Below are 22183 nucleotides of genomic sequence, written 5' to 3' on the forward strand. Positions count from 1 at the left end.
AAGAATATAGCTATCTGAGGGGGTGTTCTGATTTATGGAAAAATCTGCCATGGTCATGTGACTATTTTTTTTCTACACGAGGTATGAGCAGACATCACATGGTCATTTGTGAGCAGAACACAAGATCACGTGTCAGGGCTGACTATTCAGGCTGCTCTATAACAAGTCCCATGTGCCTCACACGGTTTCTCTATCCACGTATTAATGGGCGCGGAAGGCGGTGCCCGTTCATGAATCCCACACAAGACATGCGCATGCTCGAAACAATAGGTGGCGCGCTTGTCTGAGGTAGTATATGTAAGTAGGCAGCACTAGGACCCTGGAGGTCTCCACACTGGAGGAGGAGCGACGCGAGGAACGCAGCTTCTTCCGCTGTAAACAGGAAACGCAATGCTGATGGCGAGACGGATGTTCCGAGTGTGAACCGGGCTCTGGTCAGCATGGACATACTGAAAGCGGAGATAGCGCGGAAGAGGAAGCAGCTGGAGGAGAAGGAGCTGGTCGGGGTGAGACACTGCGGCTACCGCTGGAAGCTGTGTACTGTACGGTGGCAGTGCCTGGGTAGCCATGGTCATATGCCAGGGTGTTCTCGAGTAGTCAGCGCAGTACTGTTCACACTGGTGTTAGAGTAGGTCTTCGGGGTGTCCCGGCAGTCGGACATTTCCTCACATAACAACCTGCCAAATTACCACTTGTATGATCAGGGGAACAGGTCATTAGGGTTAATAAAAAAGGTATATAAGGCTCTAGTCACACTGCGTTTTTTTTGTGTGGGTATGAAAAATCTCCCAACATATAAGCTGTACGTTGAATCCTTCTGTATGGTACTGTATTAAGTTGCCCATGGACTGCCAACATATAGATGGAGAATTATTGAACTGTGAATCAGTTACCCATAGCAACCAATCAGATTCCAGCTTTCATTTCTAAAAAGTGTAAACACCTCTTGTAATTCCTTAAAGGGGTATTCCAGGAAAAAAAACTTTTTCTTTATATCAACTGGCTCCAGAAAGTTAAGCAAATTTGTAAATTACTTCTATTAAAAAATCTTAATCCTTTCAATAATTATCAGCTGCTGAAGCTGAGTTGTTTTCTATCTGGCAACAGTGCTCTCTGCTGATATCTCTGCTTGTCTCGGGAACTGCACAGAGTAGAACAGGTTTGCTATGGGGATTTGCTTCTAAACTGGGCGGTTCCCGAGACAGGTGTCATCAGAGAGCACTTAGACAGGAAAGAACAACTCAACTTCAGCAGCTCATAGGTACTGAAAGGATGAAGATTTTTTTAATAGAAGTAATTTACAAATCTGTTTAACTTTCCGGAGCCAGTTGAGTGTGTGTATGTATATATAAAATATATAAATATATATAATATGTGTGTGTGTGTGTGTGTGTGTGTTTTTTCTGGATAACCCCTTTTAATGTCAACGGACGTATATTTACGCTCATGCCCTGCTCCCGTTAGGTGAAGCATGCTCAGGAGCTGAGTGCGCTTCATACCCGGAAGGTCCCAGTTGCTATCAGCAACCAGGACACGTAGCTAATACCGGACATCGCTGACCAGGCTGATATCCGGTATTAACCCTTTAGATGCTGTTTAAAACAGTTGCCGGTTAGCTCAGTGAGCTGTTCCGGACACCGCAATTTCACCGCGATGGTTCAGAACAGCTGAGGACAGTGGGAAGCTCTTTACCTGGCTCCTCGCTGTCCGATCGGTGTTCTATTGCTCCAAGCCTGCCATGCAGGCTGGAGCAGCAGAGCACCGATAACACTGATCTATCTAAGGCATAGTATTGAACAGTGTATGCAATCATAGGATTGCATATAATAGTCCTCTATGGGTGCTAAAAAAATAAATGAAAAGTTAATAAATGGGATTTAACCACTTCAATTAGAAGTTTGAATCACCCCCCCCATTTTCAGTTGAAAAAACAATGTAAACAAAAATAAAAAAAACACGGTATTGTCATGTCCGTTAATATCCGAACTATAAAAATATAATTTTAATTAAACCGCACGGTCAATGGCGTACACGTAAATAAATTCCAAAGTCCAAAATGGCATATTTTCTGTCGCTTTTGGGTGACGGAGGAGGGGGTGGTGGACACGGGTGGCGGAGGAGGGGGGTGGTGGACATGGGGGGGGGGGGGTGGACACGGGTGACGGAGGGGGGGGGTGTGGTGGACACGGGGGACGGAGGGGGGGGGTGGACACGTGCGACAGACTGTATCCATCTTTTCCAGCCCATTGGAGCACCTGAAAGCTGAACTAATTTATGCAGCCTAAAGTCAGCAACTGCCGAGCTGAGAAGTTCGTGACAAATCAAATTATTGTAACTTCGCTAATCTCTAATTACTATGTTAGTATCTATAAATAACTAATTTTTACATTTTTAAAAATACCACACATCAATAGTCAAACCCACTTTATTGAAAAACAATACACTATGTACATCACATTGAATGTATCCCACACCAGAACAATAGACTATAAATACCCACCCTTAAAAACCCCAAACCCCAAGCAAAAGGTGTCTTGGTCCCTTTGGTGTCTCACATTTTGGGGTTTGGGTTTTTAAGGGTGGATATTTATAGTGCATTTTTCTGCGGTGGGCTACATTCATCGTGTTGTACGTAGTGATTTTTTTTTTTTTTATTCACTGCTTGCCTGTTTAACGTATAGTTGAGCATGCGCAGAAATAATTGCCTAAAAATCACAGGTGAAATATTGCCACAAAAAACTGATCGAAAAGTGGCATTGATGGCAGAGTACAGGAACAGGACAAAGCGGTGAACACAGAAGAGCTTCTGGGAAATGTTCGGTGAAAGTTAGGCAGTATGAAATTACTAAAAGTATTTATAGAGTTTAGGTGTGTGTGTGTGTGTGTGTGTGTGTGTGTGTGTTTATATGGCTGAATTTAGTGTTAACTGATCGTTAAACAGTTGTAACTATTTAATGTATAGAGCAATCATAAATATATTTTCTTTGTCTTTTTCAGGAGAATAAGAAATATTTTAAGCGCAGCGAACTTGCTGAAAAGGAAAGGGAGGCTTATTTTGAAAGGTGTGGATACAAGGTATAACATGTCCTTTGCTTCTTAAAATCCCACTCTGTCTTGTTTTCATATCACATTTTAATATAACATTTCTCTTTGTTCAATCTGTCACAAATGTTAGCCTTTAAGTGAGAAGCCAACACAAAAGGTAGGATTTGGGAATGCATGCTTTAATTATGGGTATATTTTCCAAATGGTTTCTACTTCTAGTTTACTTTTGTTTAAGAAAACCATTTAGAAAATGACTGCTGGCGATAGTGTGCTGTCATTTGGCTTAAGGCGCTGAGCATGTGATGTCTTGATGTGTCTGGCAGCATTTACTGGGATACTGGATCAAGTGAGCGTTTCAATTCACACCTATTACGCTTGTTATAAAATGATACTTCACTCCATTTGGCACATTTTGAAAATCATATAGTTTGTTACTGACCTTCTAACAACGTAGATGTATTATCTTGTAGCGGTTTATAATATATTGTCCTTTTCTATAGCCTGCCATAATACATTACACTTCCTTTTTATCCTTTTTTTTATTTTTTTAAATGTAAGTAGTAGGCTGGTGTTGGCCATTGCACACAGCCACTTAAGTGATCTTACCTAGGACATTAGGGGCAATATATACTGATATACATTTTTTTTTAATACCTATAGGTTACTGTTGAAAAAGCATACAGAACATTAGTTTTATTATATATCTTGACAAAATCCATTAATATGGTATGTGTGTGTGTGTGTGTGTGTGTGTGTGTGTGTGTGTGTGTGTGTGTATATATATATATATATATATATATATATATATATATATATATATATATATATATATGTGTGTGGTTATCTTTACTGAATATTATTCCCCCTGCTGGCCTTAGCCACTTAAAAGAGAACTGCGGCACAAAACTTTTACCTTTCCATGTCCCCGGGCTGCAAAAACTAAAAAAAAAAAAAAAAATTTTTTTTAACTCTCCTTCCTATGTTCCCCCGTTACGGCAAAATCGGCATCCTGTTCCTCCATTGCTGCACGGCTCCATGCTTCTTAGGCTCTGAACGTCACCCTGCAGTTTCGCTGGGCACAGCGATGTACCGCCTACGGATAGGGGATAAGGGGTCAGATCGCTGGGGCCCAGCTGCTGGGGACCCCCGGGATCGCCGCTGCGGCACCACACTATCATTACTGCACAGACAGAGTTCGCTCTGTATGTAATGCTGGGCGATACAGGGGCCGGAGCATTGTTATGTCACAGCCCGCCCCCTCAATACAAGTCTGGGAGGGGGCGCGGCGGTCGTCACGCCCCCTGCCATAGACTTGCATTAAGGGGGCTGGCCGTGGTGTCACAAGGGGCGGAGCTACGACGTCATGCTGCTCCGTCCCCTGTATAGTGCAGTAATGATAGCGCGGTGCCGCAGCGGCGATCGCGGGGGTCCCCAGCAGCGGGACCCCAGTGATCTGACATCCAATCCCCTATCCTTTGGATAGGGGATAAGATGTCTAGGGGTGGAGTACCCCTTTAAACTTAAAACATGACTATGTGATTCTACTAGGGAAATCATGTTTTATAATAAATGCCCCTTCCTGGATCCTCCCACTGCCCTATCTTCAGCAGCAGATCAGCACACAAACTGTTCAATACAGTAGACTGTTGGCTTCCCAGACAGTAGTCCTGTGGTAATGACAGGTATGATGCTTTTCTTTCCTTCAAGGAATGTATAAAATACATTTGCATATTAATACTGAGGAGTCGGAGTTGGAAGTACAAAAAACGCTGGAGTCGGAACATTATCTACAGACTCCACAGCCCTGATTAGAAAGCTTCTATTATTATGAGCAATGTTTTCAAATTTTCTACAAAAGTTTAAAATCACTTTCTTTTCTTTTGGAACAATACAATTGCGTGTGTGTGTGTATATACAAAACAGCTCCTTTACAAAAAAAAGTGAAACTAAAGCATGCCGGCGGGCACAGCTTCGGCAGCTCGGGACGGGTAAGGGACACCGGGATAAGGGGGACAGGTAAGTGTCTCCTAGCAAATCAGTGTGTGTCCCTGTGATCGGGACGCACACACTGTGCTGCTCAGGATTTTTCTGTGTGAAACACTGCCATCGGCTAGTCAGATTTGACTAGCTGATAGGAGCGATCGCTGTGAGGAGGGGGGCGGGGGGTGAACCCCCCCCAGGTCCCGAGGCAAGATGGCTGGCTATAGCCATCAGTGATAGCCACCATCTTACCAGGCGCTGCGGGATGCAGCGAGTGGCGGACAGTATCTGCATGACGTACATGTACGTCATAGGTTGGGAAAACCCTCCCGGTCATGACGCACATGTATGTCATGGGTCGGGAAGGGGTTAAATGGGCACTATCTGATATAAAAACTTTTGGTATGTTTTAAAGCATGCAAAACCAATAGGTTTTGCAATTGCTTTCATTAAAAAATTTACAGTATTTCATACTGAAAAAGCCAGTCAAAAAACTGCCTCCTGGGATACATAACAGCCTGGCTGTGTCCACTCGTCATCACCCACATCATGGACCCACTGCAAGATTGACAGGTCTGCAGATCTAAAGCTACTGTGATCGGCTCCCTCACTGTTTGTGTTTACTTCAGTCTCCTGTGTCAGGAGAAGGGGCGGGAGTACACTGCTGCCTGTGAGCAGATGATGAAAGAAGCTGGTGAAAATATATATAAATATATATACAGTAACCCCCCGACATGCGATGGCCCCGACATATGATAAGATCGACATACGATGCTTTTATATGTCGGGGCCATCGCATTAACTGCTATCCTACAGCGCAAAATGCTTAAGCTGCTGTCGGATAGCAGTTTAAGCATCCCTGGCAGGTTCGCTTACCTATTCCCGCTGCTCCGGGTCCACTTCGCGATCCTCCAGCATCTTCCGCATCTTCTCCAAGGTCCGGGCCTCGCTTTCCGGTATCGTTAGTACGTCACTACGCACGCCGCGCCGGCGCAGCAGCGTAATAACGTCACCAGAAAGCGAGGCCTGGACCCTGCAGAAGATGCGGAAGAAGCTGGAGGATCGCGAAGAAGACACCAGAGCAGCGGGACAGCATCGGGAGCCCCTGGGACAGCATCTGGAGCGGTGAGGACCTGGTCCGGAGCGACAGGGACAGGTGAGTCTAACTTTCTATACTTTACATTGCACGGATCCCTCAACATATGATGGATTCGACAAACGATGGGTTGTTTGGAACGAATTACCATCGTATGTTGATTGACCACTGTATGTATGTATGTGTATGTAAATCTGTGTTGTCTAGGTATTGTGCATGTGTATGAATACATGAAGTCAGTGTGTGTGTGTGTCTAATACAGGGGGACGACAATCCTATGCCTAAAGCTGTTGCAAAACTACAACTCCCAGCATGCCTGCACAGCTAAATGATGTGTGAGCATGTTGGGAATTGTAGTACTGAAACAGTAGGAGGAACACAGCCTGCAGCAACACTGTAAATCTAAGTTTTACCAATCAAATGCCTCCAGCTGTTGCAAAACTACAACTCAAAGGATGTGTGGGCATGCTGGGAGCTGTAGTTTTTTGCAAAAGCTGTAAGTACACGGGGTGTGTGTGTGTGTGTGTGTGTATAGCATAAAACCAGAAAGGAAAGGGTTACAGATGCTCACTCCCGAGACCAGTGACTGAGGAGGGGGAGTGCTTATCACCTGAGGAGAAGAAAGGGACCCGCCCCCCTGCTTCTAGTCGACAACATTAAGGTAATTCAGAAATAAAGCTAATTCTGAGAGAAATATAGGTCATAGACACATAAAAATATGTAAATGATCAGGATGAGATACTGAGCAACATATAACAGTTTTTTTTATTTTTTTATTTTTGATCTTATAGGTACGCTTTAAGCTATGACCTCAACAATTTTACACAGTGAGGTTTTTGGAGTGGTATAGGATAATGTTTTAGCAATTTATAAATAAATATGTATGATCGCATGACACCAATATTCATTTATAGAAAAGGTCAGTTACAAAAGAAACTCTCTCCAGTGGAAAAAAGTATTTTGAAATGTAAAGAAAATGCATCCACAGTGTGAGAACAAATTTGATGAAAGGTAGACTTCACTCTAACAGTGAGTTTATAACCTAGCCACAGTTAAGAAAGCAGTGTTAACACACACTTGCAACTATGTCCACATTTTAAAGTGTACTGATGATGGTCCCAGGAGCAGGCTATCTGTTTTGGTCAGGAGATGGAGAAGACCCATAGACAATGCAAAGACATTGGGGGAAATTTATTAAAACCATTGCAGAGAAATACACTGCTCTCTCAAAAAAATAAAGGGAACATTTAAACACAATGTAACTCCAAGTCAATCACACCTCTGTAAAATCACACTGTCCACTCAGGAAGCAACACTGATTGAAAATCCATTTCACATGCTGTTGTGCAAATGGAACAGACAACAGGTGGAAATTATAGGCAATTAGCAAGACACCCACAGTAAAGGAGTGGTTCTGCAGGTGATGACCACAGATCACTTCTCAGTTTCTATGCTTCCTGGCTGATGTTTTGGTCACTTTTGACTGCTGGCAGTGCTTTCACTCTAGTGGTAGCATAAGACTGAGTCTACAACCCACACAAGTGACTCAGGTAGTGCTGCTCATCCAGGATGGCACATCAATCTGAGCTGTGGCAAGAAGGTTTGCTGTGTCTGTCAGCGTAGTGTCCAGAGCGCTACCAGGAGACAGGCCAGTACATCAGGAGACTTGGAGGAGGCTGTAGGAGGGCAACAACCCAGCAGCATGACCGCTACCTCCGCCTTTGTGCAAGGAGGAGCACTGCCATAGCCCTGCAAAATGACCTCCAGCAGGGCATAAATGTGCATATGTGCACTCAAACCTCAGAAATGGACTCCGAGGGTGGTATGAGGGCCCGACGTCCACAGGTGGAGGTTGTGCTTCCACTGGCGCCCTGTGCTCTTCACAGATGAAAGCAGGTTCACACTGAACAACGCATGTGACAGTCTGGAAATGCCATGGAGAACGTTCTGCTGCCTGCAACTTCCTCCAGCATGACCGGTTTGGTGGTGGGTCAGTTACGGTGTGGGGTGGCACTTCTTTGGGGGGCCGCACAGCCCTCCATGTGCTTGCAGAGGTAGCCTGACTGCCATTAGTTACCGAGATGAGACCCTCAGACCCCTTGTGAGACCATATGTGGGTGCGGTTGGCTCTGGGTCCCTCCTAATGCAAGCCAATGCCAGACCTCATGTGGCTGGAGTGTGTCAGCAGTTCCTGCAAGAGGAAGGCCCGCCCGTTCCCCAGACCTGAATCCGATTTGAGCACATCTGGGACATCAGGTCTCGCTCCATCCATACGGGCAGGTGAATGCCACACATACACTGGTGAGCCTCATTTTGACTTGTTTTAAGGACATTACATCAAAGTTGGATCAGCCTGTAGAGTGGTTTTCCACTTTGATTTTGTGTGACTCCATATCCAGACCTCCATGGGTTGATAACTGATTTCCATTGATAATTTTCTGTGTGATTTTGTTAGCACATTTTCATACCATTAGTTCATTCATTCAGATCTAGAATGTGTTACCTTAGTGTTCCCTTTTTATTATTTTGAGCAGTGAAGTTGACCAGTTGCCCATAGCAAACCATGCTTTTATTTTTCAGAGCCCCCTTTTAAAAATTAAAGCAATATGGTTGCCATGGGCAACTGGTCAACTCTTCCTCAGCACAAGTTTTGGTAAATCTTCTACATTGACATGACTTTCAGCAAAAATGTCTTCTGATCGCATTATTCTCGGTGTATGCAGTTGCGGTGAGTTTTAAACGGATATCTGCCATAAGAATAATCATCAGAGGTAAGGTTTAAAAACCGCTGCACCAGGTGCATGGACTGCGTTTTTACAAGGGCAGGAAAGGAAAAAAAAATATATAAATATATAATAGATTTTTTCTGAATTAACATTAGCTGGAATACCATAAACAGTATTATATAAAATTTAATGGCTAACAATTTCCAATACATGTGGTGTAATTTTTAACAGTAGATCAGGATTGTGAACATTTGCCTACCACTATTGATTTAAAATTTTTAGCTGGTCATTGAAGATAGCTTGTGTGTAACTTGTATGGGTGCCGTTCGTTTGTCAGTGTGAAAGACTGATCCAACTGGCATAGTGCAACGGTGTGTACACAATCTACAGCATCTACCTTGTCTGCCTTCATGCTTACATTAGTAAATTCAGCAGGTTAGCATACACCCCAACAGCTAGTAGACCAGCACCCACTAAGCAAAACCCTCAATTATCCAATTTAGTGTACAAAAAGTATTTTGGTTTGCTGTATGCTTATTATTCATCTGTCAATCAGGTATTAATATAGTCCTCTCTTTACCTACAGAGGAAGTTTAACTTTAATGGCAAAAGGTGTTTTGACCTGCTATATTGCATTTGATGTGCTGTATCACCTTTTGTCTGTGATCTGACACGTGCATCCTCTAACTTGTGTGTTTTTTTTTTTAAAAACATATTTTTATTAAATTTCCAAATTTTCCAACAACACTCGGACAGTGTCCGAGGCAATCAAACAATAATATTAGAGCACACATTATACGTTCTTTGCAAGCCTCATAAAATAACCCCAACCCTCCCCCCTAACTTGTGTTTTTTTTATTCTGCTTCTTATTTTAAAATAAATAAATAAATAAAATAAAAATCCTATATTTATGTACAGTGATTTTTTTAGCGGACTATTTTAATGCTTATGCTGTATGTTTTTGCTGCCTGGGGTGTAAAATAGATAAATGACTTTAATATGAACCAAATTCCATTTTTTTTAAATTTTTTTTTTTTTTTTTTTTATAAAAGACTGGCCAAGTTAGCTGTATCCATGTGCTTTACACTGTCACCGGTTCATTTGCAATGATTTATGTCAATATATTTGTTTTTTTTACAATCAGGTACAGAATCAAGATGAGGAAGAAGAGCCTACAACATCGAACAATCCTGTGTTAGATTTGGAGTTGGCAGAAGAGAAATTACCTATGACTCTGTCTAGGCAAGAGGTGAGTCTAACATGTGGGAGGAAAGAAAGGGAATATAAAGGACACTAGAAGTGCCGTTACCACAGATATAAAAAATAGAAAAATAAGTTAGAGGATTAGAGTAAATCTCGCCACTCTCCTTTGTGTTGCGCTTTGGGCACAACCCCGATGTATGTGTCAACTCAACCTCTGGTGTGTCAACGGGATCATAGGATCAGCCCAGACATCCAACTTCTACTTGGATCAAGTTCGGCGCTGTAGTGGTTCATCCAAAAGTTGGCATATTTTCCGTAGATGGGAAGATCTCCAGGAGATTATATGTAAAAATGGTCATCTCTGGCAGGCACTCCTGTAACTATGGAGTGGGTGTTTAACCCCTTAAGGACTCATGTTTTTCAGTTTTTGCATTTTCATTTTTTCCTCCTTACCTTTATAAAAAGCCTAACCCTTTCAATTTTCCACCAAAAATTCCATATTATGGCTCTTTTTTTTTTTTTTTCGCCACTACTACAATTCTACTTTGCAGTGACATTAGTAATTTTACCCAAAAATCCATGGCGAAAGGGAAAAAAAAAAAATCATTGTGAAACAAAATTTAAGAAAAAATGCCACTTTGTAATTTTGGGGGCTTCCGTTTCTATGCAGTGCATTTTTCGGTAAAAATGACACCTTATCTTTATTCTGTAGGTCCATACGATTAAGATGATACCCTACTTATATAGGTTTGATTTTGTCGTGCTTCTGGAAAAAAAATCATAACTACATGCAGTATAAGTTTTAAAAATGTCATCTTCTGACCCCTATAACTTTATTTTTCCACGTACAGGGCGGTTTGAGGGCTAATTCTTTTGAGCTGTGATCTGAACTTTATATCGGTACCATTTTTGTTTTGATCTGACTTTTTAATTGCTTTTTCTTTTTTTTTTTTAATGGTATAAAAAGTGACCAAAAAATACGCTATTTTGGACTTTGGTATTTTTTGACGTGTACGCCATTGACTGTGCGGTTTAATTAAAGGTAGATTTTAATAATTCGAACATTTATGCACTCGGCGATACATGTTTGTTTATTAAAATTGACATTTTTTTTTTTTTTTTTTTGCACATATATTAAAAAAATTTTTTTTTTTAGTTTTATAAAAAAAAAAAGTTTTTTCTTGCAGTGTTATAGCCTCCATAGGGGGCTATAACACTGCACACACTGATCTTTTACACTGATCACTGGCATGTATTAACATGCCATTGATCAGTGTTATCGACGCTTGACTGCTCCTGTGGAGCAGGCGTTCGCCAATCGGACACCGATGATGCAGGTAGGGATCCTCCCGGTGTCCTGTAAGCTGTTGGGGACTCCAAGATTTCATCACGGCGGTCCCGAACAGCCCGACTGAGCTGCCGGGATACTTTCATTTTCACTTCAGACGCGGCGGTCAACTTTGATCGCGGCGTCTGAAGGGTTAATACAGGGCATCCCTGTGATCGGTGATGTCGTGTATTAGCCGCGGGTCCCGGCCATTGATGGCCACTGGGACCAACCTGATATGACGTGGGGTCACCGCGTGACCCTGCGTTATATCGCGGGAGCCGGCGTAGGACGTAAATACACGTCCTGCATAGTTAAAGTGTAGCTCACTGATGCCTGCTGGGGGGGGGGGGGTGCAACTTTCTATTATTTCCAGGTTCATCTCCCTATTTGTGTTATATAAAGAGGGTAATCTATGCTAAAGGATCTCTAGCATATATTCAGCTATACAGTCTAAAACAAAGAGATAGCAACTATTTTATAAAAAAAAAATGAAAAGGAAATGGAGTAGTAGTAGCTCATTCAGTAAGGATAAATTGGAGGAAGCCTTCTGTGTGGATCAGACCAACCGATGCTTTAAAAATTTAGAATCCTCCTGGAAGGATGGTGACGCGAGTCCTGCTGTTAAAGAAAAACTGTCATTCTGTTCACCCACATCAAACCCAATACAGTGAGTTATAGTATACGATGAGGGGGGGGGTCACTGACTCCTATATGTACCTTCGCTTTGAAGATCTGCTTCTATCTTCTATGAATTATAATTGGAATATTCATTGTTTCTGGTCACGTGAGATTCAGCGACAATGAATCATCAAATTGAGTTGGCTGGCCCGCCTCCAGCAAGCAATTCATAAATAGAAGCAGATCTTCAGAGGGACAGATCTCCAGAGCAAAGGTATTTATTGGTACCCCTCATCGGTCTCCTGACCGTTTTTTTTTCTTTTAACAGCACTTGGTGAAATGATTTACAGCAGACAGAACCTGTCCCATGCAGATAAGTTGGAGACCTTTTTTGGGGCTCGTTCACACGGATGGATCCGCAGCATATTTTACGCTGTGGATCCACATACAATGGACCCTATAATGTTGCCTACATCTGTGTCTGCTCATATTGGCAATTGTGCATTGTGCGAGTTGCTTCGCGTATGTGCAGTATACTCGCACACATTGCGGCTTCTCTCGGCCTATCTCAAAGCAGCGGGAGTGGCTGGCGATGTGTGCGAGTATACTGCACATGTGCGTGGAGACTCTCTCATCGCAGTGTGTCTGCTCATAGTGGCGAATTGGCGCTATCAGTAGGCACAGATGGAGGCAACACTGTAGGCAGCAGATCTGCAGCGTAAAATACGCTGCGGATCAGTCGGTGTGAATGATCCAATTATAGAGATCATTCTACAATAATGGGGTAATGCTGATGTCTACTGTTAATAGTGTCTTCACTGTGATTTTCAGACGAAAAGCATTTCTGTGACATTATCTGTACAAAACATGAAGTCTTTGCTTAGTTTTTAGACCTAGTCACCTGAAATTTTTTTGTTCTCATTCTGAATTATAAAATACAGAAAGCAAACTGGAAAGTTTTGTACGAAAATCACCTAAAATTTTTAAATATACTTAACATAAAAACCTGATTTAAAAAATAGTTCATTTTCTGATGACACGTATATCAAATTTGATGCCTTTATCATGTAAATGGTGTACTGTATGATGAACCTGTTTGCCTTTGTATGCCCATAAAGTTATTATTTTGGAGAACTGTGTATATCACCAAAAAGCAAAGGCTATGAATAACCAATGGTAAATAATAAATCTAATGCCAAACAATTAAATATACACCCAAAAAATTGCATATATTGCAAAGTTAAACACAAACCTAATTCTTTATTTGGTAGACATACATGCAAACAAAACTTCAGCATCCCTGTCCCATCCACTGAAAAGCACAACCACTCACCGGAAGGGAGGAACAGTACATGATCAGGTGGACATTGTTCACACCTAGATGGTGGTTGGGGCAAAGTAAAATGTATACAAATACATATGTTAATGTTACAAAAGTGCAAGAAAGTACACATATATAACCGTTACAAAAATGCTATGCCTGGCCAGAATTACCAACCGCAATGTTTGCCGTGCAGGAAAATCACTCCTGGAGCTTATGTTTTATTGTTTGTATATAAATGTCTACCTAAGAATGATGTTTGTATAAAACTTTGTAATCTATGCAATTTTTTTTCTTTTTTTTGGTGTATATAGAACTGTGTATATGTAGCTTTTCCCCAGAATCCCCACATTAGAGGTAAAGGTCAAGACCGTACTCCCTAAATATCATTAGTGTTATTGACTATTTTTTAAGCTTAATGTGAATTGATCAATCTTGTTAGATTGTGTGAACAATGTTGATAGGGGCCAAAAGTTTATAGCCTTTAAACTTTCAAGATCCCTGCTATTTGATCTATTTATCTTTTGAAAGTACCTGGGTTTCCAAATCCACAATATTGCTTTTAGGGATTACGTCTCGCATGTGCAGACCAATTTCTCCATTTACATTGATGTGGCTCCTCTATGGAGCAAGTAACAGTTCTCCAACAATAACAGTGTGGTTACTTTGTCAGCTGGTTGAATTCACCATGGCTCTGGAAAATCTCCTCTGCTTTTAATAAGCTGCAATATTTCCCTGGTCTAGGGTATCCATCACTGTTGTATAAAAACTATATATATGACCCATGAATTTCAAGTGCATTTTTTAACTAGTAAAAGCTCATAAGATTGTCCAAAATTAAAATAAATGGCAAAATGAGAGTTTCTATACTTCAAAGTAAAATGGATTATAAAAGTTTGTTATCAAGCACTGCGTTTTACAGATCAATTTGGGCAGTATATAATTACACATTTCAGGGTTTACAGTTCAACAGCGTGAGTTTAATTTGGAATTGGCATGATATAATCCCTTTGCTGCCAGTGCTGTAGAAATTTTATTTCTTGTACTAATAATGGGTAAAGTATAACGTAAGCATTTCAGATCTGCACTTCATCATTGCTGAATGTTCATAAACCCCAATCCCGGTGATATAGGCGGAACGCATATTTATCTTGACTCCTTCCCCATTGACTAAAGATGTTTGGTTGCAGGCTTAGGGTGCTTATTTTATATGCTGATCATAAGCATTTCTTTACTAAATAACAGTATTTTGAGAGTATTGAGAGTACGGGAAAACTGTTAGCCTCTATTGTACGTTTTCAGCAGGGGATGTTGTACATTGGTTGTCTGCAGGATATGCAGGGAAGGGTAGTTAATGAAGATTCTGACATTTTGAGGGTGATTATTGACTTTTATAGGGATGCATACTCTTCTAAAACTGTGTCTGTTCTGAGACGGATTTGGATGCATATGTTAGGAGGGTGTCTCTGCCCACTCTTTCTCCTGAACAGAGAGATAACATGGATTCGCCTGGAGGGGCTGGAGTTGGCATTGAAGGATGCTGCAAATGAGAGATCCCTTGGTCCGGTCAGGCTGCTGATTGAGGTGTATAAACAGTTCCAAGGGATTCTATTGGTGCAGTGGGTGGTCAAGTCAGCAGTACTTGAGAACTCCTTACCTCCATCCGTGATGGATGCTATTGTGGTGTTCCTCCCAAAACCAGGGAAAAATCAATTGTTGTTGGGGTCATATAGACCAATTTCACTGTTGTGTGCTGATGTTAAGCTGCTGGCTTGGGGACTTACTAACAGGTTGGCTAAAGTTGTTCTGTCATTAGTCCATTGGGACCAGACTGGCTTTATGCCAGGTATGTCCACAGTGGATAATATTTGCAGGGTGTTCCTGAATCTGCAGATGGCTCAAGAGGAGGCTGGAGCTTGCTCGCTTTTATCACTCAACATTTGATAGCGTTGAGTGGAACTATCTGGCGTGTGATGGGTAGTATGGCCTTTTGGGTCATGATTCCTTTCTTATGTTCAGTTGTTGTAGAAGAATCCTACTGCCAGACTCGGAGTGAATGTAGTGCAATCAGTTCCGAAAGCTGACCAGAGGGACATGTGGCAGGGCTGCCCCCTGTCACCTCTGCTCTTTGCTTTGGCTATTGAGCCATTGGCTTGCCTTATTAGATCCTCTCCTGACGGTGTGGGCTTCCGCTACGGGTCTATTGAGGAGTGGGTGGTGCTCTATGCCGAATATATGTTGTTCTTGGGGGGGATACGGCCCGTTCCTTAAAGGGGTACTCCGCCCCTAGACATCTTATCCCCTATCCAAAGGACAGGGGATAAGATGTCAGATCGCCGTGGTCCCGCTGCTGGGGACCCCGGGGATCACCGCTGCGGCACCCCGCCATCATTACTGCGCAGAGCGAGATCGCTCTGCACATAATGACGGGCAATACAGGGGCCGGAGCATCGTTACGTCACGGCTCCGCCCCTCGTGATGTCACGGCCCGCCCCGTCAATACAGGTCTATGGGAGGGGGCGGGGTGGTCGTCACGCCCCCTGCCATAGACTTGCATTAAGGGGACGGGGTCATGTACCGTTACATATGCTGGAAATTGGTGCCCTTACTAGGCCTCCTGACTCCTCTCCCGCTACCCGGCTTCTATGTAAGCTGTGGAGTCATACTCGGAAGCTGTTAGGCATTACTGGCTGCTCTAGGTATACCCCTTTATGGCGTAATCCTGGTCTACCTGCTTTCTTTTTTGTGGATGCTGGATTTTGGGAGAGGAGAGCTTTATGTATGTTGTCTGGAGCAGTTACGTACCCAGGTGGTAGTGAGAAATTTTGGGTTTTGTAGGAGGAATTTGGCCTTCCTCATTCATCATTCTACCGTTACTTGCAGCTACGCCATATGTTTGAGATGCGGAGTAGGACACTGTCATGGACTATCCATACTAATGTTGTGCTTGATTCGGTGGTTACGAAGCGGGAGTCGGCCGGGGTTATCTTGTGGTTGTACAGGGAATTGATGAGTTTTCATCATGAACAGTTTGCCCTAACGGTTAGTAGCTAGTGGGAGAGGGATCTCTGCTCTTTAGCTGATGAGGACTGGTCCACTGTGCTGGCACTTACCCCGTATCTGTCTCTGTCAGAGGCTAGTTGTCTCAGTTATTTTTCTTACATAGAGTATATAAGACTGCTATGTTCCTACATAAAATCTGGGTTTGGTCTGACTACATGCCCTAGATGCAGAGTTTTGGATGCTTATTTGGTGCATATGATGTGGGACTGCCCACTTCTTGCTATTTCTTGGTGGGATGTATTACAGCTTCTCTGGACAGTCTATGGTGTTACACTGTCCCACTCCCTAAAGTGTGTTTGCTTGGTCTTATTGTCTGTGGATGTGAACCATCTGGACTGAAGGTGGGGATATTACGGTAGTTCTTTACCAGGCTCTGAAACCAACTGCTCAGTGCTGGATTCAGCTTACTCCCCTGACCATTGCTGATCTGATCACTAGAGTTACACTTACACACACACACACACACACACACACACACACACACACACAGTTCGATTGAAGAAGGGGATATATGTTAAGTGTAAAGCTGCTCGTAAGTTAAATATGGTTATGGGGTCCCTGGGTGCAGAAATTTGACCCACCTGATAGGACTGTGTAATTGTGTGATTGAAGAGGATGTGAATATTGGGGTGTGTGTGTGTGTGTAGCTAATGTGTGTTGTGTGCTGTGGCCTTTTGTGCTTTTATATGTGGCTGTGTGTTCCCACTTGTGTTGAACCTCCTAGTGTGGTTTGACTTTTCTCATTGTACTGCTGGTACTTACCCCCTAATAGTTCCTGTGATGGCTGGGGTGGTAATCTTCCTTACTTGTTACATATTTTGTTCCGTATACTCCATTGCGCCAGATACTGATAGCTGAATGGGTTTCTTGATGGCTTGTTAGTGTGGGGATTTTGTGTGGGGGTGGGATGTGGGTTGTTTTTTCTGGTTAGTTTGTGTAAAACGGTTTTAAAAAGTTCAGTAAAAATCATCTGATTAAAAAACAAATAATAAATAAACCCTAATCCACTATCATCTTGAAAAGTAATACGATAAGTTAACAATGGAATCACAATCCTGTAAAGTCGTTTATGCATTGGTCAATGCAGTAATTCCTTGTTCAGATCAAAGGCTGAAAAAATAATTTAGATTGAAGGTACAAACCATTTGTCTTCTGGCTATAACACAAAACATAGAATAAAATAAACTTTTTTTTCTTTTTTCTCCAAATTTAAGAGTTTGTCTTAGTTTATTGTGCTGGCCATGCTCACTAGAAACTGCTGGCAGAATTATGTGTAACAGGCAGCTCTGTCCCCCTTCCCTGCATGTTAGTAATATCCCTCTTATACTTTAGATATGGAAACTCCGGTCCACAGTTTCCCTTCAAAAGGAACTTGGCTTTTATTCTAAGTAATATCTTCTGCAATTTCTTATACATAAAACCTAGCCCACACTGGACCAGAAAAGGTGGGTTAGTAATTTACCATTAGTTTTATGACCTACAGCAAAAGAAAGTCCATTCGGCACAGCAGACTTACAGGTGCAGTCAATGATACCGAGGGTTGTGTAATAACACTAGGCCATAGTTTCTAGATTTATTTGCACACCTGGGGTGCTCAACTTCAAATAATGGCACACAGCACTCATTTCAATATAGTACGAGTAGAAATGAAGGGTGGCACTCACCAGGGTTCCATACAAAAAGTAATTTCTTTATTACAGATGTGGTATACAAGACATCAGTGTGGGGAAGCATGGACGCCAGTAGTTACAGCTGTTTCGTACATTAAGTGGACTTCATCCTCTGATTAGTTAATTGATCAATTCAGTGCTCAAATTTTAGAGTTTAAAATGATATACATATTAGACTTTGCAACCCATTGGGCATTTTCCCTTGGCTGCTAGAGCCAAGCACAGATTGGCCTCTGCACCAGTTAGGCCCCAGCACACGGCAGTGTGATGGCCATCGAGGGAGCCTGGGGGAACAGCGGGAGAAAAATTACTGCAGGTGCCGTCTTTTTTTCCCGCTACAAAATAACGTGTCCAGAAGAATTCAATTATAGTAAATGGGATCCATCGGGACCCATTATTGCCCGTTGTCCCTCGTCCTGATAACGGCCGTTTAAAAGCTGAAGAGGGAGAAAAGGAGCCTAATGACCGTTTAAGGTCGGGGCACAGCGGCAGTGTGAAAGTAGCCTTAGTCACTCCTTTGTTTGCTGGTCACCTACTCTTTCCAGTGATTGAATAGGCTGTACTGTAATCCCCGCCTCTCTTCTGTAATATTGCTGCTGATGGGAACTTTCAGTGGTCTCCAAAGCCTAATTTGCATAACTTTAAACTTTATCTTGGGGCTGGAGGGGTCAATTAAATAATGGAAGGTATGTACAGGGTAAAAAGCCCTATACAGCAATGCCTGTACTCGATACCCTAAAAACTTGCCATCAGGTCCACTCTAACAACCTTTAACTGCCATTGAGCAAGAATCTGGACACGACCTTTTAGGGCTCGTTGACACTGCCATTGGGTTCCGATATGTGGAGCTCTGTCGGCAGTACCGTCAAGTGTAGCGGAGAAAAAAAGTGTAATAAGTGTGTGTGTGTGTGTGTGTGTGTGTGTGTTTTTTTTTTTCCCTCCGCTAAACTCCTATAAATTTTTTTTTTTATATATAAATAGATATCTATCTATCTATATCCGACCCATTTCAGGGTCCATTCAGCTCAAGAAATAAAAATAGCCAAGCGAACTCTGAACAGGTCGAATGCAAATGTCAATGTGAATCTAGCCTTACCCTGAAGTTTCCAGTATCCTTCACAGCAAAAACAAGGAACTCTGAGGTGCTGCTATTTCCATCAAAACCTTCATGGATGTATCGCACACTAAAATAGCCATGACATTGTTTACAGCTAAAGTTCACAATCATACTCAAAGATCCACCATCTTAATATGTTAAATATTACAATATTTGTTATAATAAAGCCTGCTATAATTAAAAATGAGTTTGGTTTAAAACATACAATAGAGAATTTTCAAAGGGTATCTCATTTATGCATTAAATGTGGATCTAAATAAATTCCCTTTAGAATTTTTGTTTGATAGGTTTATGCCTGAACAATACAGTTGCCTTCTGAACAGGAATCATTTATGTAAAAGCACCAGAAAGTAATGCAGTATTCAAAGCACATTTAAAAGAGTAAAATTGAAAATTAAATTTTAACTTGAACTTGTCTGGTCTTGGTTGCATAATCCACACTGATACATTTACAACAATCTTTTATATCTTAACCTTCCATTACAAGGGTACACAATTATAATTTTTTTATTTTGTAGGTCATACGGAGACTTCGAGAGAGAGGTGAACCTATCAGACTTTTTGGGGAAACTGATTATGATTCGTTTCAGCGTTTACGAAAGATAGAAATCCTTGCACCGGAAGTCAATAAGGTGCTTAATAAAAACTACTTATGCTTATTCTCTATTGAATTGTATGTGGGAAAACTGATCAATTACACTTAATTTTTTCCCCCCCCAGGGATTAAGAAATGACCTAAAAGCTGCTTTGGATAAGATTGACCAGCAATATCTCAATGAGTTGGTGGCTGGTCAGGAACAAGCAGAAGACGATACACAGAATGACCTCAAAGTTCACGAGGAAAACACCACAATAGAGGAACTTGAGGTGTGTATTTCAGCTTTGGTATTGTATAGTCCTTCTAAGGGAATATTGAGTTTCAGCTTTTACTTTTGTTAGTTGCTTGGCTTGTTAATGTCTGGTCCTCATGGCATAGCTATGGTTAGTGACTTCATTTTGGCTGCATGGTGTTCTAAGGGCCCATTCATGTCATACATTGGTGTCCTTTTGGGATACCTTCATAAACGTATTCAAATGTAAACTCAGGCATACTCCCTTCGGACTCGTGGAGTTTTAAAGGGGTATTCTGGAGAAGAAAATAATTTTCAAATCAACTAGAGCCAAAAAGTTATACAGATATGTAAAATACAGCTGTTTAAGAAATTCAAGCCCATCCATACTTGTCAGCTACTGTATGGCCTGGAGGTAGTTGTGTAGTCATTTCTAATTTGACAATTTCCTCCCTGCTGCCACCCCTGTCCATGTCAGGAACTGTTTAGAGCAGGAGCAACCCTCTCCTGCTTGGGACAGTCCTGACATAGTCACAGGTGGCAGCAGGAAGGACTGTGTCAAATTGGAAATTGCCACATGACTACCAGGGCATGCAGAAGCGAAGTACTGGAAGACTTGCATTTTTTTTCAAAAGTGGTAATTTAGAGCTGTGCAACTTTTATTTTTTTTTATTTTTATTAATCATAAAAAAGGTACTAAATAAATAAATATATACAATATATCCAGGCTTCTGATAAGTGGAGATTTGGCCATTATTGGCTTAGTGGGAATGTGATGCTCTGCACTCCTGCCGATAAGCTACTTAACCCCTTGGGGACCGAGCCCATTTTGACCCTTAGGACCAGAGCATTTTTTTGTAATTCTGACCACTGTCACTTTAAAGGGGTTATGCAGGGAAAAACTTTTTTCACATACAAAACACCTGCAACTTGATTATGTAATGACATACTGTACCGTTTTTCCTTGCTAGCTGAAATGTAATATAGAGGAATGTATTGTACGTAATATAGGTAAAGTGCATGAGTTTACCATAAGAATGAGGCTGGGAATGTGCCAGGAAGAAACTTTTGCTGTCCAAAAGAATATCAGGACAAAAGTGGAGTTTCCTCATGAACTCAAGACCAGATAAAGCGTATATAGACTTATTTGGTCACAGTAAGGCTAGCCATATACTGTATATTAGATACTGTAAGGATCAGCCAAAGCTTCTGATTTCAGCAGGATCAGCTGTCTGTCTTGTGTACGGTGGCTTCCTGATTCGCACATGCCCGATCCTTTTGTTTTCATAGAGATAAGCTGCCACGAGAGGCGCCATCTTTCTCCTCTCTCCCCATTAAGAACACAGGCCTGCTTAAAGGGGTTATCCAGGAAAAAATGTTTTTTTTTATATATCAACTGGCTCCAGAAAGTTAAACAGATTTGTAAATTACTTATATAAAAAAATATACCTACACTCTTCCTCTGAATATTATATAGAAGAACCAATTAGAAAAAAGGTAACAAAACTCCTATAACAATTACTCCTACAATTGTCACCACAACAAATTAAACAATGATTTCAAAAATCTATAAATTTTATTGAATAGTTAAACCAACAATAACAATACAAAAAAGGACAGACAACCCCCACCCCTAAAAAAAAAAATGTACCCCATTCCTGTTATTGTAAATTGACATAATCCAGGACCAGGGAACCGGTGCTATTGCTGGGGCACATGTTTTTTAGGGGTGGGGCTTGTCTCTCCTTTTTTTGTATTGTTGTTGTTGGTTTATCTATTCAATAAAATGTATAGATTTTTGCAATCATTGTTTATTGGTTGTGGTGACAATTGTAATACTTATATTAAAAAATCTTAATCCTTTCAGTACTTATGAGCTGCTGAAGTTGAGTTGTTGTTGTTTTCTGTCTAAGTGCTCTCTGATGACACCTGTCTCGGGAACCGCCCAGTTTAGAAGCAAATCCCCATAGAATGGTTGCCAGACAGAAAACAACTCTACTTCAGCAGCTGATAATTATTGAAAGAATTAAGATTTTTTAATAGAAGTAATTTACAAATCTGTTTAACTTTCTGGAGCCAGTTGATATAAATTTTTTTTCCTGGAATACCCCTTTAAGCATTAATAACTCTGGGATGCTTGTACTTATGAATTTGATTCAGAGATTGTTTGTTTGTTTTTTCTT

At 41.5% G+C, this 22183-nt stretch overlaps 1 protein-coding gene across 3 annotated transcripts in view; it reads left to right on the top strand.

Moving 5' to 3' along the window:
• Window positions 1-22183, top strand: part of PRPF18 (pre-mRNA processing factor 18) — a 63532-nt gene that overhangs the window by 21082 nt on the left and 20267 nt on the right. Inside the window, exons 1-6 of one of the 3 annotated variants that reach the window (XM_056573359.1) lie at window positions 146-506; window positions 2998-3075; window positions 3176-3202; window positions 9993-10097; window positions 19689-19802; window positions 19891-20037. In XM_056573359.1, the coding sequence (XP_056429334.1) occupies window positions 441-506; window positions 2998-3075; window positions 3176-3202; window positions 9993-10097; window positions 19689-19802; window positions 19891-20037 (537 nt within the window). In that variant the 5' untranslated portion in view covers window positions 146-440. Of the gene's footprint in view, window positions 1-145; window positions 507-2997; window positions 3076-3175; window positions 3203-9992; window positions 10098-19688; window positions 19803-19890; window positions 20038-22183 lie in introns of those variants that run through there. The other 2 variants (XM_056573360.1, XM_056573361.1) reach the window with 2 other exon arrangements.

This window comes from Hyla sarda, chromosome 4 (assembly GCF_029499605.1).
Source record: "Hyla sarda isolate aHylSar1 chromosome 4, aHylSar1.hap1, whole genome shotgun sequence".
Taxonomy (NCBI): domain Eukaryota; kingdom Metazoa; phylum Chordata; class Amphibia; order Anura; family Hylidae; genus Hyla; species Hyla sarda.